The sequence below is a fragment of the Pipistrellus hanaki genome, assembly GCF_964339955.1.
Source record: "Pipistrellus hanaki genome assembly, chromosome: 12".
Classification (NCBI taxonomy): domain Eukaryota; kingdom Metazoa; phylum Chordata; class Mammalia; order Chiroptera; family Vespertilionidae; genus Pipistrellus; species Pipistrellus hanaki.
The window spans coordinates 13,431,136-13,446,189 of NC_140514.1; the positions used below are offsets into that span (position 1 = coordinate 13,431,136).

The 15,054-nt window shown below is 48.1% G+C and overlaps 1 protein-coding gene across 1 annotated transcript in view; it reads left to right on the forward strand.

Annotated features, from left to right (window-relative positions):
- The window catches only part of ALK (ALK receptor tyrosine kinase), a gene marked incomplete at its 5' end in the record, with an annotated part of 534,776 nt that overhangs the window by 462,460 nt on the left and 57,262 nt on the right, over positions 1-15,054 (forward strand). Inside the window, 2 exons of the mRNA XM_084900171.1 lie at positions 13,482-13,576; positions 13,739-13,867. Of these exons, the coding sequence (XP_084756297.1) occupies positions 13,482-13,576; positions 13,739-13,867 (224 nt within the window). The remainder of the gene's footprint in view (positions 1-13,481; positions 13,577-13,738; positions 13,868-15,054) is intronic.

Consider the following 15,054-nt stretch of genomic DNA (forward strand, 5'->3'; position numbering starts at 1 on the left):
CAGGCCTTACCATGTTCCCCATTCCTGCCCTTTTCACAAGGAAGGAAACAGAACCAAAGAAGTGAAGCACCAGCAAGTGGCACCAGAGTGAGGACCAGCGCTCAGGCAGATCAGAGACCAGTGCTAGGTGGAGTCAGGTCCCTGAGGCAGGTGGATGAGGTGGGTGATGAATTCTTCAGGAAACAGATTCCATCACTAATGACCTTTGTGACCTTGAACTTCTCCGGGTCTCAGTTTCTTCATCTGTAGACTGAGAGGGTTAGACTAGAAGATTGTTCATTTCCTGTGGCTCTGAAATGGAGCAGTAACTGCTGAGCTCAGCGGCCACTTGTCTTGCCAGGATAGCACCAGACTGCCACCTGCAGTTGGCCTGCAGCAAGCCATGTTTGAGTACAGATGGCCTGGCACAGCTGCTCACATGACACTCTGGTGCATCATGTTAGACCCCAGGTGGTTGGTGCTGATCTGTTCCAGACCTAAAGGGGGGTTGGGTTCTCTATAGAGGTGCCAGGTGAATAGATCTGGGAAGGTAAAGGCCATCTTTAATAGGTTAAGTAGCAAGCCCTACAATCCCAAGCAGCCTCTGCCTTAAACTCCCACAATACATTTAACTTTCCCTCCTGGTGGAGCTACCATCAAAAAATGAGAGCAAAGGGCTCAAGCAAAAGGCAGAGGGTGATTTCAGGTGGTACACAGCTTTGCAAATATAAATTTGGGTCTCAAATTCTTTACCCAAACATCACAGAGTCTGCTCTTCCCAGAGCTTGTACCTCAAGCTCTGCAGTCAGAGGAAGAAGCCATTGTCCTCACTCTGAGCACCGGCTTCCCACCCCTTCCATGCCAGTGGGTTAGACATCAAAGCCTTGGGACATCCCCAGGCTCAATGTCCCCAGGACAAATGGGTTTAATTAAAGTGAAAGAAGGGGCAGTACGGGCGCTCCCTCAGGATTGAGGGCTATGTGCAGGGGTGGAGATCAGGAGGGTGATGCCGGAGCTTTCCCTACGGGGGGATGCGAAATTAATTCAGATGAATCAAAGGGAGTTTTTCTCCTCAACCCAGCAGCCCTCTCTCGTTCATGGCCACTCCAGGGGATTTACAGCAAGTAAGATGTTGACTCTGTTCACTCCCATGCACTAGAGTTCTGTTGGAAAGAGGCTGGTCTCAGCCTCCCTCCTCCCTGTTTAGTGCTATTTATCAGATTGACATTTTTAATATTGATGAGACCAAACTCTCCAGTGGCGATTCAGACAAAGGCCAGCTTGGTTTGATGATGTCTCATGACCGAATAAGTGTGCAATTACAGAACACACAAATGCCCCCATTCTCGGAGCCTGCACACTACTGACATGCTTTGATGTGGGAAGCTCCCCACACACCCCAGCCCAGAGCTGGAGATGGTGTAGGAAGCATCAAGACCCAGAGGCAAATAGAACTGCCAGAGGGTGAGGCACAGGGTTTCACTTGCTAAACCCCAACTAGACTGTAGATGTGACTGGCCCATAAAACGACAGAAGCACTGGGGGTGAAAGATCATAGGCTTTAGAATCAGAAAATCCCAAGCTTGAAAACTGACTCAGCCACTTACTAATTGTGTGACCTCAGCCAGCCAATTACTGAACCTCTCTGTGCCTCAGTGTTTACATCTATAAAATTAGAATAATAACATGGAGTTATTATGATAATGCTAGAGGCCTGGTACATGAAATTTGTATGGGGAGGGAGGGAGTCCCTCAGCCCGGCTTGTACCCACTCTAATCTGGGACCCTTCGGGAGATGTTTGACTGCCTCTTATAGTCTGGGACTGCTAGCTCCTAACCACTCACCTGCCTGCCTGCCTGCCTGATCACTCCTAACCCCTCTGTCTGCCTGCCTGATCACCCCTAACTGCTCCCCTGCTGGTCTGATTGTCCCTAACCACCTCTGCTTCGCCCCCACACCCAGGACCCAGGATTCCCTCCCTCTGGCTGGCCACAGGCACCCATGACCCGGGCCAGCTTCACAACCACAGGGAACCATGGGCAGGTGGCTTCGCCTGGGCTGCAACCACAGGCACTGCTGCCCGGGACCGTGGGGCAGGTGGCTTGTCCCTCTCCCAGGCCACAGCCTGGCTGATTCCCATTCTTCTCTCCCCAGTGTTGAGTGTCTGAGCCTTTATGGCATGAGGGCATGATGACCATTTGCATATTAGCTCTTTAGACTCATAGGATTATTATGAGACTAAGTAAAATGACGATCAAAAGCATGAATATATAGTACTGTAGATATCAATGAATTTTATTCTCTATGTTGCCCATTCTGATCCCTAAGTTATGGTAGCCTCAGATAGTTCATTGAATAAGTAGCACATATCACAACCACTGACCTTTCAAGTCAAGCCATGTTCTATAAAAGAGCAATCATAGCATCCATCTCCTAGGGGCTTAAAGAAGGAAAGCGCATGGGGAACTGCCTGCCCAGAACTAAATGCTTAGTAATAGATAGTAATAACCTTCTCCCCACCTAATGCCTCAGAAGAGGCTGGGATGCCCAATTTAGCAATAATAACCAACCCTAAGATGGAATGAGGGTTTTTAAGAATTTGTTGTCATCAATGTTCTGTAGACTCCTTTTAAGGGTAAGTCTCTGATGGAGGAGAACCAAGAGGCACAGTCTTCCCTCTTTCTCCCAGGAAGGTGAGCTATAGCTGCCCAGTTTGCCAGAAAATGAAAATGGGAGGAGGGAGAAGGTAGAGGAAGGAAATAAATAAGGGAATGAAAAAAAAGAAAATAGATAAAAGACAAAGACCAACAACTCCCTTCCTCCTGACCTGGGGCAGGTGTTAGCACCTTTGCACCACCTGTCCACAGGCAGGTCTTGGCTCCAGCTCATCAGCACCCAATTCCTGGACAGCTCTCCAACCATGGAACCCTCCTTAGAGACTTCCTTGTGTCTGGTCACTGTCCTGTTGAGATCTTCTTATATGAAAGACTTTGGTCCTAATGGTGTGTCCCAGTCCTTATGAGCAGGCAGATCTAGAGCTGAGCACTTGAGAGCAGAGAGCTACCCTAAGATTGCTGCCCCACACAGTAGTCTTTATGCAGTGACTCAAAGAATATGCCAGAGATACATGAAGGCTGATGACAGGAAGACATTGATCCACAGAATGATATTTCTACTGTCCATTACCAAACAGGCAACGTGATAGAAATATTGTCACAGTATGTCATTCTTATAAAATGATATTAACTGTACAACCATACTGCAAAGGGTGACAAGAAAATCTCCCAGAGCAGTGCCCAGTGTGTCTGAGCAGTGGCAACCTCCCTGGAATACAGATATGAGCTCTCAAGGTTGTTTTGAAGGATAGCACCAATTTAAATATTGGCTTGATGTGCGCTTAAAAGTTATTGCATTGCTTTACATCCACCTCATGTCACTAGTTTTGTTCATTTTCTCCCCACTTCGTCTTCTCCCCTTTCGTTCAATTTCCACTCTCTCTGCTGGAATTAATTCTTTTCTTTTCTCAAAATGGAAGAAAGACAAGTTCTCTCCCCTTATTCTAAAGGTCAGTCTTTTGCAGGGACATGCTTCAACTTTTCCTCTTTATAATCGCACATCTTACTAAATGAAACACAATGTTCCCACACCATCCTAAACTTCCACATGTCTACAGAGCAGAGGCAGATGCTACATTTAGCTCATTACAAGGTGGATTTGGAACCACCATGGATCAAGTCATATCCCAGGAAGCACTGCAGTTGGGCAGCCAAATAGAAAGCACATCACTCATCGCATGTGTGGGCTGTGCTATCATTACGGAGGCTTTTAGTTGTGCACTACATACAGAGCCTAACAAGAAAAAACATCCCCTCCCAAGATATTTAGATTTCCTATTCCCTTTGCATGTTTTGCCCTAAATGACAAGTGGTGTATTTCACAAATGCATCTTTCAAATGGGATCACTGAAATGCAGTTACATCTTCATGTGTTGAGACAAGAGACTCCACGAGCCAAGATTTTTCTTCTGGTCTAGTCTTGTTTCTCATCCACAGAACCCCCGTTTCATCAGATGCTCTCAGTAACAATGCTTGCCCTTTGTGTGGCATCTTTCTGTGATGAGAAAGGCATTAGGAGGATAGTAAATTCCAGTGAATGGAAATCCAGGCATGTCCAATGAGCCTCGGTTTGCAAGTCTAGACACACCTCTGAAGAAGTTGGGTTTAAGTCACATTTTTGTGAATTGAATCACAGCTTTCTCAGAGCCAAAGGAAGAGCTCTAAGTAGGGGTGATTAGAGCTGGCATTTGTTGAGTACTTACTGCCTGCAGTCACTGTAACGGGTACTCGACATGCATTATCTCATTTCATCCCTAAATCCACCCCACTGGAGTAGATACTCTTATTAATTCCCTTTTTCATAAGGGGAATCTGAGCTCTAAAGAGATGATGTAATTTTCCCTTAACCTGTAGGCTAGTCTGCTTCCTATGGACTCGCCTGAGAAAATGAGTGGCCAGTGCTTGGCATGTAGTAGAAATCTTGATAAATGGTAGCCATTGTTGTTAACAAAACATTTTGGTTTGGGATTATTTTAGGCCACACCTCTTATTCATTCTGAGTTAGACTTTTCCTTTACTTCATCCACCCCCTGAAATCCATCATCTTAATTCCCCACCACCAGCTCCAACCCAAGACCACTCGCTGCCAGCCCTGCTGGCCTGCCTGCCTTCTCTAACACCTCCAGCCTGGCAACCCAGGAGGAGGAGAATCTCCCCTGTTCCTTCCGGGGCACAGGGCCCACTCCCCACAGGCCTTTCAAGTCAGCATCTAGCATGCCTTTGATTATCTCTGCCCCAAAACTATGCATGGTGCTGGTAGACATTTTTTATTTGCAAATATATTAATGTGCCATGTTAGACAGAGGCACAGAAGTAAAATACATTTAGTTGTATATTTAGAGAATCACCCTTTATAGAGAATAAAGTTCACTTCCATAGGATTGACATGGAAAATCCAGGCCATTCGATGGCTGCACTATCCCCAGGAGAAGCCGGCCAAAGGGCAGGCCCTGGGTGTGGCCTGCCTCCCCTTCCCCACATGTTTCCAGGTGTAGCTGCTTTGCCTTCATTCCCCCCCGCCCCCCCGCCTCATTCTTCCCCAGGAAGGAGAGATGTCATAGGAACACTGGGCAACACCCAACCCCCCCCCCACACACACACACACACACACACCAGCACCTGTCACAACAGCTCCTGAAGCCGTCCCCACTCCCTGTGCCCATGTTGTCCCCATCCACAATGGCCACAGACCTCTCTTCCAGGTGCTTTCCTCCTTCATCATGTGAGGTGCCCATCCTGCCCCCCACCTCTGAGAAGTTAGGGCAGATGTCATCTCCCATTTCCAGGAGAGGATACTGAGGCGCAGAGGGGTTAAGTCAGGGGCCTGCAGGTAATTAAACATAGAGGCTCCCCTTAGGGGTCCTCCTTCCACCTTCTTTCACTTCACCAGAAAGTAGCCTGTGAAGATGCTCAAGTGTGAAATGACATTAACCTCCACAACCACCCAGGCACTGCATATTGATTTATTCAGCCAGTACTCATTGTCGCACTTGGTGCTGGCAATTTTGCATGGGAAGATTTTATGCATCATTACTTCAGCTCACTTTCCATTGACTAGAACTCAATCACTTGGTTATACCTAACTGCTAGGGATGCTGGATAATGTAGTCTAGTTGTGTGCCCAGAAGAAATGAAAATGGGTTTGATTGATTGGAGGGAGGGGGGAAGATTGATATATTGTGTCACAAAATAAGCCGGTGTATACAGTCCCCATCTCTGAATATCTGTCAGAGTGTCACTTGAGAATACTGATCCTTATTTAGCTACTCTGAGCATTGATCAGTCTTGCGTTCTGGGCCCCATACACAAGATTCCAATTCAGTAGATCACATATTAGGCCCAGGAATAAATATAAATATAGATTATAGATATAGATATAGATATAGATATAGACGATATAGATATAGACATAGATATAGATAGATATAGATATAGATATAGATAGATATAAACATAATAAATATTTCCCTAGGTGGCTTTGATGTCTAACCACATTTGGAAGTCACTGGCATAGAATGTCAAATTCAGCTATCATGTGGGCAAGACTGGGTTAAGTAACTGGAGAAGTGCCATTAGCTGTTACATTGTCAGCAAACATATATTTAGCCCCCAACAAGTGCAGAAATCGAAAGGGGTATATGACCCAGCTCCTTGCTGAGCCACAGGGCCTGCACGCTGAGGAATACACAAAGCATGTGCATTGAGAGGCAAACAGTAACACAAGGACCCTTTGTTCAGGGCCCCACAGAGCATGACCAGGTTCAAGGGCACAGTGACCTCCATGTCTCAGGGGAGCTGTCATGAAGAAAATGGAATGAGGATGAGATGGAACTCGAGGGAAACTTAAGTCTTAGGGAAATGTAAAAGGGACAGGGCATTCCAAAGAAGGCCACGAGGATGAGCTGAGGCTCAGAGACAGGGCTGTCTTGTGTGGGTTCAGCAAGGTTGTGTCAGAGAATCCTGAGAGGGTGAATGTGGACATTGTGCTCTGGGCTGTGGGGAGAGAACCACTGAGCCCAGAGTTGGGCTGGAGATAGGAAACCAGAGCCTGGAGACTGTTGGATGCTTTCTGGAGGGACCAAATGTGAAATGATTTCAGTCTCAAAATGGAAATCAGAAAGAGGGGAGAGGAGCTGGAGAAGAAGAGGTCCTTGTAGCTCAAACAGCCTTGGGTCGGCCCTCTGAGGAGGAGGAAGCTGGGGCAGGTGGCTCAGCAATGCAGTGTGCAATAAGGCGTTCATGTATACAAATCAAACATTCATAACTCTGGAAGGATCTGGCCTTGTTTCTTTCTCAGAAAATATCCCAGATCATTGGAGCAAGGAGTAGTTAGCAATTCTGAGCTTTACATCCTATTTCTCACACTGATTTACTGTGACGTTTGAGACAAGTTGTTACTTTTGATTGCTAAGTTTCCACAATCAAGAGTGCAAAGCAGCGAGACAGATCCGGCCTATGAGCCTGGTTTAAGAAGTAGTCGCTCAAAATGGCAATAGGGGAGGGAACCCTTTTAGAATAATGGGATGTTCAGATCTGCTCAAGATTTTCCTGGTAATATCCACAGCTTAGTTTACAAGTCAACAAAGGCATATATTTTTCATATGTTTTTGTGACGGTCCATTTTATAAGACTTTGCTGATATTTGAAGTAAAGCAGAATCCAGTTCTCTGCACGCTGTTTTCCAAGAACCTCACTGATGCTCATGGTTTCCATGCTCACCACCATGCAGATCACTCATAGTCTTTATTTCTACCTGAGTCCCAACCCAGGTTCCAGCTGCCTGATTGGCATTTCACCCACACCTTGGGCATAGCCCCTCAACCACACCTACTCCTGAGGGATTCTTCTGCCCATTGTTGTACATTTGCCTAGGCATCCAGTTCTTCCAAGTCTTTCTTGACTTCTCTCACACTGCCCAGATTCAGTATTTTCCCAGGTAGGTTGTAGCTGTGTGAGGGAAGGTCTGAAAGGGACATTAGAAATCCCCTCATCAGTGAATAATGGGAATTACAAATCTGTCTACACTCCTCAAGGTCAGGATCCTTATTATGAATCTCTATACTTACAGCTGTAGACACAGTGGCTGGTTCATAAAATCATCTTTGCTTGGAGGCATATAGGGGGAGATATAACTTAAATTTCCACCTGGAGAAACAGAGATTTCTTTCTTTTTTTTAAATATATTTTATTGATTTTTTTACAGAGAGGAAGGGAGAGGGAGAGAGTTAGAAACGTTAATGAGAGAGAAACATCGACCAGCTGCCTCTTGCACACCTCCTACCGAGGATGTGCCCGCAACCAATGTACATGCCCTTGACCGGAATTGAACCTGGGACCTTTCTGTCCGCAGACCGACGCTCTACCACTGAGCCAAACCGGTTTTGGCGAGAAACAGAGATTTCTAACGAAATGTAATATAAGACAGGAACAATGAACTGGAATCTCCCATGTTAAAGAAGAATGGATGCCCACTGTGGGAATACCTACCTGACAGATTTTTTTTTTAAACCAAGGTGGTGCCGACCAAATTTCAGTGACTTGCCCAGGATCCCCAAGTGTATAGCCCAGTCTTCACTTTCCCTTTCAATCCACACTCCATCGGAGAAGGCTGCCAATTCACCCACATGAGATGTTTTGTCAGGATCCCTTTCCTTGGGAGGTGCCACCATCTCTGGCACCATCTCGGCCCTTCATGCCACCAGCCAGCACTACAGCAGAAAGGGCTGTGTTGGAAATGTCTGTGTGTCCGAGAAAGGTGCAGCTGCCATCCCAGTCTCTCTGAGAAAAGTGGATGCAGGCACTTTCCAGCTCTGGATACCCTCCAGGTCCCCCAATTGCTCCAGGGGGCTTATTGTACTTCACCAATGTCATGGAGTTCATGAGACTAAATGAAATGGAAGAACTGGGTGGTTCTGCAAAGGATAGTGGGAGGAGTTGCCTGGGGTGAGAGACCTCTATGGTCTCCTGGTTCCAGGCAAGTCAGATGATGCTCTCCTGAGGTTCCTGCTCTCCTTTGCTGGCCTCCCAGACCATCTAGCTTAGGAACATCCCTCCGCCGCCAAGAACATTCCTTCTCTTTCTTCATTTGACACATTCTCACTGCTCTTTGTGTCATTAAGCCCAGAGGGGAAACCAAGTCAGGAGATGGTAAATTACTTCTGAGAGTGGGAGAGAGCCTTGAATGTCCAGCCACCCCACCACTGCGCAGGAACCAAAGACTCCTCAAGTCAGGGCTCCACTGTGTGTCCATTAGCATCACCTGGAGCCCAATGTGTTCATTAGGTCCCAACCAGTGCTGGTCTCAGAAACCCCAAGCTGGCCATCAGCCCCTCCTTTTGATGGTAACTGAAGTCATTTACACAGACAATAGGGCGGACTCAGCAGGGCTTTTTCATCACATACATTATTCTAATAGAAATGCATACTGCGACCCAAGCTTTGTGACGGTCCATTTTAGAATACTTTGCCGAGCAAATCAATTGTGCAGTGAGCCATTGGAGAAGGTGCTTTTTCCTCAGCAGAATGTGCAGGCTCTCTCAAAACAGCCAGAGCCCAGCCAGGCCTCAGCTGCGAGAGGGGTGCTGGGCACCCCTCCTTCCGAGCCCATGGTGGCTGACAGAGGAATCTGAGACATGGGGCCCATCTGTCAAATGCCTTTTCTCCACTCCGGCCATTCTGTCTTGTCCTCTCTCCAAATAATTCCTATTTCCTCAGTCCACGTTCAGACACACCTTTGTGTCAGCTACTTAAGATCATGAAGTGAACTTAATTAGCTTTGTCAGCCCCTAAGGCTGGCCGGGTGGCAAATAAGGCGTCACATTCACTGTCCATTAGTGGTCTGTGATCTAAACTAGATAGAGCATTTTTTCAAGCTGTGTGTGAGCAGCATCAGCACTTTCTACACAGAGATCACCCGGAATCTGGGAGATGCCCAGTTCCAAGGCCACCCCTCAGCCTCGCCCACTGCCCTACTGGCCACCTTCCAGAATCCCCCAGGGCCAACTTTCAGCAGGCCTCTTTGTCAAACTGTGCAGCCTGGAGTCAGGGCCTGATTCTTTATGAAAAGCCAGGCTTCATCCGGGATCTCCAGCCAGAGCTGTTTTAGCAACAAGTTCCAAACTCCACCAGTTGGGGAAAAAAGAGAAAAGCCAACAACAGCCCATTCAATTAAGTGCCTTCTTTGGAGAAACCAAAGCAGCGTTGAGCAGTTGTGAACCGTTGAAGGGCAGGGAGTGACATCTGCAATGCTGAGGGCGAGAAAGAGGGAGCTCGGCTGCCACCATCTTAAGAAGCACAGATCAGAGAGGGAGCTGGAGGAGCCGAAGACTGCCTCTTCCTTTCTCCCTGCCCAGCCACCCACGGAGAGGGAGGGCGGGGATTTTCTGGACATGGGGGCCTGGTTCCCTTCCCCCACACAAAGCTAAGGCTTTGGGGCAGGGTCAGCAGAGTAACCTATATGTTCATTACACCACCTAGCCCCTGCGATCCTGACAGAATGGACTGGCTTTCCCTCAAACCCAGAGCAGCTCACCTGGTACCTGCTAGAACTTTCCCTCAGACCCGGAGCACTCCACCCAGTGTATCCTAGAACTTCCTCTTCATCCCAGAGGAGTCCCCGGGGCACATGCCAGAACTGAGGCCTGAGGCCATGGCCCACTCTGGAGAGTAGCCTGGTGTCTGCATTGGGGTGGGAGGGGAGGAGAGGGGTCAACAGAAAAGAGTGGTTGGGCCAGGATGACTGTGAGAGCCTTGAGGAAGCCTCACTCACCTCCATCAGGGAGAGGCTGAGCAGAGCCAGGAGCAATCCCTTCTTCACCTGAGGTTAGGGTAAAGACCCACAACCAGCTACCATGCAAAGTAGAGTAGCCTGAATCTGGTGGCCCCAGGGGCCACCTCTTGGCCAGTGAACCCCACAGAAAAGAAACTCCTAGATGGTTCTGCTGTCTCCTTCCTGTCCCATCTCCTACCATCCCCAGACCCCATTCCCAAACTGCCTCTGCTTCACCCCTGCCCTCCCACACCCTTTGCCCCACCTGTCCCTTCCCTGTAACCTCTAGAACCTGGAGCTTGAAGGGAAGGATTGGCTTCCTAGATAGACAGAGGAAGCAATGTGTGTTTACAGCTGATGCGACATCTGATTGAGTCTTCCCTGATTATTGTGAGTGTTCCTGACTCAAAATATGTGCAATTCCAAGTGTCAGTCAAACTCTTTTAAACAGCAGCTGTCACCGCCGTTGCCTTACAGAGCACTTAGAAACTATTCTATTTAGAAACCATCTGAGCCCCAGCCTGCATCAGGTCGTCCATGCTAAGAGTCCCAGTGGCTGGTTGAGAACTTTGCAGCTCTAATCTCTCAATAATAAAGCAGGTAGGAGGGAAGATGTTCAGTTTCTCCAGAAGGGCCCATTTAGAGGGAAACAGGAGTTTTTGTCCCCCTCCCCCCATGCTCGATAGGCACACATGTATAATTTACTGGCTCAGGCATCCCAGGCCCATAGAGATGGCACACCCATGATGCAGCTCAGCATTGAAATCAGTGCCCAGGGTGGCCCTTGGCCTATGGATGTCAGATTAGGGATGATCTAATCAAAAAGGGGAGACTCAAGAAGGTGGTTGTGGGCCCCTTACCCATGGTTGTGTGGGAACATCAGGCAGCTCTGCCTACTGTGTCCTGGGACACTGAGGCTCCGGCCAGGAACTCAACCATGGACCACATGCCCCAAGGAGATCTGGGGAATGAGAGCTGTAATTGTGCCAAGACTCAGAGAAGCTACTGAAGGTGTGTGATACACCCATGCCTATCATCATCTCCACCTCCTTCCACACCTCTCACACCTGAGCCAGAGGGGCCCTGACTTGCTCTGAGACATCCCTCACTCTAGTTCCTCTACTAGGAATGCCCTCTCCTCATTGTCCTCCATCCCCACACCCACACCTTTGAGTCCTTTTCTTTTTTCAACACCAACTTAAATACCACTCCCCTGAGAAATGCTCCCCACCTCCCAAACCTGGTGGGCTTCCTCCTTTCTCTGAGCTCTTAGAGGATTTTATTCAGACCTCATGTGGCATTTACCTCCCTCTACCTATTCTACACTGATGTATGTATACACTCTTCATCTCCCCACTAGATTGTAAGCAATTTGAATGCAGTATTCCTTTTGGATTTCTCTTAGAATCCCCCATAGGCCTGTGTCCTGTGCTTCCTCTGCCCTCTATGTCCCGCTGTCTCCCACCCATCAGTCTCCCATTCCTGACAATGCTCTGGTTTTCTGCTCTTGCTACCCCTGGCTGCCAACCTATTGTGTGGGTTCCTTCTCTCTCTCCTTTGTACTGACAGCTTTATTGAGCTATAGGTGTGCATGTTGACAACTTTTAGCAAATGCACAGTTGTACAAAGAGCACCACAATCCAATGTTAGAATATTTTCATCCCCCCCCCCCAAAGAACCCTGAGCTAGTTTTTAGTCAATACCTCCTGATTCCCAGCCGTAGGCAACCATTGATCTGCTTTCTGCCTATAGATTTGCCTATTCTAAATATATATATATTTATTTTCAACATAGGAGCTTCCCCCTGGTGATTAATGTGCTTCCACAGGGGGAGCACTGCTCAGCCAGAAGCTGGGTTCATGGCTGGAGAGCATAGCAGCAGTGGCCAAAGCAGGGAGCAGGTGTAAGTCGGCAGTCATACATCCCCTGAGGGGTTCTGAACTACGAATGGCCACAGGCCAGGCTGAAGGGACCACCATTTCCCTCCCCCCTGCGACTCCCCCTGTGCATGAATTTTATGCACCGGGCCTCTAGTTTCATATAAATGGAGTAATTTCTATGAATAGAATAATGAGATATTTAACTTATTGTCTGATCTCTTTAACTCAGCATAATGTTTTTCAGCTCCATACAATTTACAGCCTGTATCTGGTCCATCCTTTTATATTGGGGATGGGCATTCCATGGAACAGCCATCCTACATGTGGTTAACTCAGTCACCCATTGGGACATGGGCTTCCTCTCTTGATATTTTAACACCCACACCAGAGACTGTACAGCCTCCTGCAGGTCATTCTGGATTGACTTTGAAGGGAGGAAAGGTTTTTAAAGCTCTCAGGAAACTCTCGCTTCACAGCAGGAAAGATATGGCTGACAGCTTCCAGAAGGACGGCTCCCCAGGATACAAATGAACTGAAGATGTGTTTGTTTGTTTGTTTTTTAGCCTACTTTCAAGCCTTCCCTGGCCACAGTCCTTGACCTGCAAGGCTATGAGAGGTGGAAAATGATATCTCAGTGTGTTTACTGTTAATACTTATGGTCCACTCTGTGTTGTTTACAAACACCCCCAAGGCTCAGAGTCAAATCATTTAATATGTAACAACCAGTTGGGCACCACACAGACCAACTCCAGTGGGAACTGATGCTGGACACCAAATCCTTGAGACCCCTGATGTGTGAAATCTAGGGAGCACCAGGAAAAGCCAGGTGGCCTAAAGCAACAGGAAGGGGCCTGTCAGGGGACAGTGGCTCTTTCTCAGTTTGTACAGAAACATTTTAGTATTTTAACAATGACTTAGACCACACTGGGAACATCAAGCCTACCCATGTCCACACCCAGAAAGTGAAAGCTCTCCTAGAGGTCCCAGGAGTTCTAGATCTGAGCCCCAGACTCCAAATTGATTAACATGTGGAACAGTCCCTCGGAGAGGGCAGTGCATTGTGCTAGACAAGTTGGGGGAGATGTTGACTGCCTCCTCGGACAGTCGCTCTGAGACAGGGAAGGCTGATGAACAGTGATCATGTGAAGGGTCTCAGCATCCATTTGCTGGACGCTGAGTCCTAAGATGTGGCCAAGCCAGGTTGTTCCTCACACACACTCCTCTTAACACATGTACAGGTTCTGGCTGCAGATTGTCGTATGGTGGGGACAAGGATCCAGAGCCACCGTGGCTTTTGACAATATCTCCATCAGCCTGGACTGCTACCTTACCAGTGAGTCCACCCTGCCCCCTGGCACTTGTTCCCACCCAGACTACCCGGGTTCACTGTCCTTCCTTCACCTAAGCCACTTTCTCCCACCTTCCCTTGGGGCATGCTCACCTCCCTACAGCGGAGCCTCACTTAACTCAACCAATGGGATCTTCTCTATTCCAGTCAGTGGGGAGGACAAGATGCTGCAGAATACAGCACCCAAGTCACGAAATCTGTTTGAAAGAAACCCTAACAAGGAGATGAAACTCTGGGAAAATATACCAAGAGAGACCCCCCTCTTTGACCCTACAGGTAAGAGTTCAACTTACTAATATTAGCAAAGTAATTATTTGTTGCAAAAGGCAGAAGAAAGATGGGTGCTATGATCGAGATGGGGAGCTAAGTTTAAAGAATAAGAAGTCAACCTTTAAAAGGAACATTACTTGCACTTTGGCTATGGGCCTCCAAGAAGAAGCTGGCTCTCTTACTACAGAACTTCTGACAGGTGTGCAAAGGAGCACTCCTCCATGCATAGGGAACACCCAGGCACTGGCACAAACAGAGAACCAGGCTGACCTCGCCTCAACTCAGCCCCCTGAAATCAGTCTCTATTCACTGAACAAAGCAAACCTTCTATCAGATCTTTCCTCCACATAAAGAGGGTTGGGCCCAAGGCCAAGGTTACCTATTGCAAGAAGGCAGGCTAGCCCATCCTGGGGAAACCCCCCCAGGGCGTCAGGTTCAACACGTGTCCCCAGAGCTTGGCTCCCATCAACGCTGCTTGACTCAGCAGTCCTGGGATGAAGGACTACTTGAGGGGGCTCTGCCGCTTCCAACACAGGCCTCTTCAGCCTCGTGCCCTAAACCATGGCAGTGACTTCTCAACTTCTCTTTGACCAGGGCGTCCTTTGGGGTCAGTCTCAGACCCCAGAGTGATGTTCCTCAGCAGCTATTCGCTCCATGAGCCAGCCCCAGGGAAGCTGATGAAGGCCTCTGGGCCACACCCACAGTCAGGGTTCCCCAGGTAAGCGGTGGGCCTGGGCACCGAGGCTTCTTCTAACATGAGTAACCGGGAGACACTCTTCCTCCTGTAATAGGTCATCCGGATAGATAAATGATAAATCTCTCACTTCTGTTTATAAATGTGCAATCCTTGTTTACTGCAAATCACATTGAATGCATTGACTCTCAACATATTAAGTATTAGCTTTGCTTTGTGGTTGCTGTCATTCTTCCTTTCCTCCGAAAAGCTACTCCAGGACTAACTATCCCATCCTAGCTCCTGCCTGACCTCACAGCTCCAAACCAGGGGAAAAGTTCATGGCTTCTCCCATTACCTCCCCCTTCCTCTCTTCTCCTTTAACGGGAAGCTCAAAATACCTTTCCAGTTTTCCACGCTGTAATCTCTGTTTTCCATCCCTGCCTTCTGGTTCATGGCTCATTGAAACCGTCTAACACAAGGGAGGACCTGCTTTCATCGTTCAATGGCCTTCCCCGCA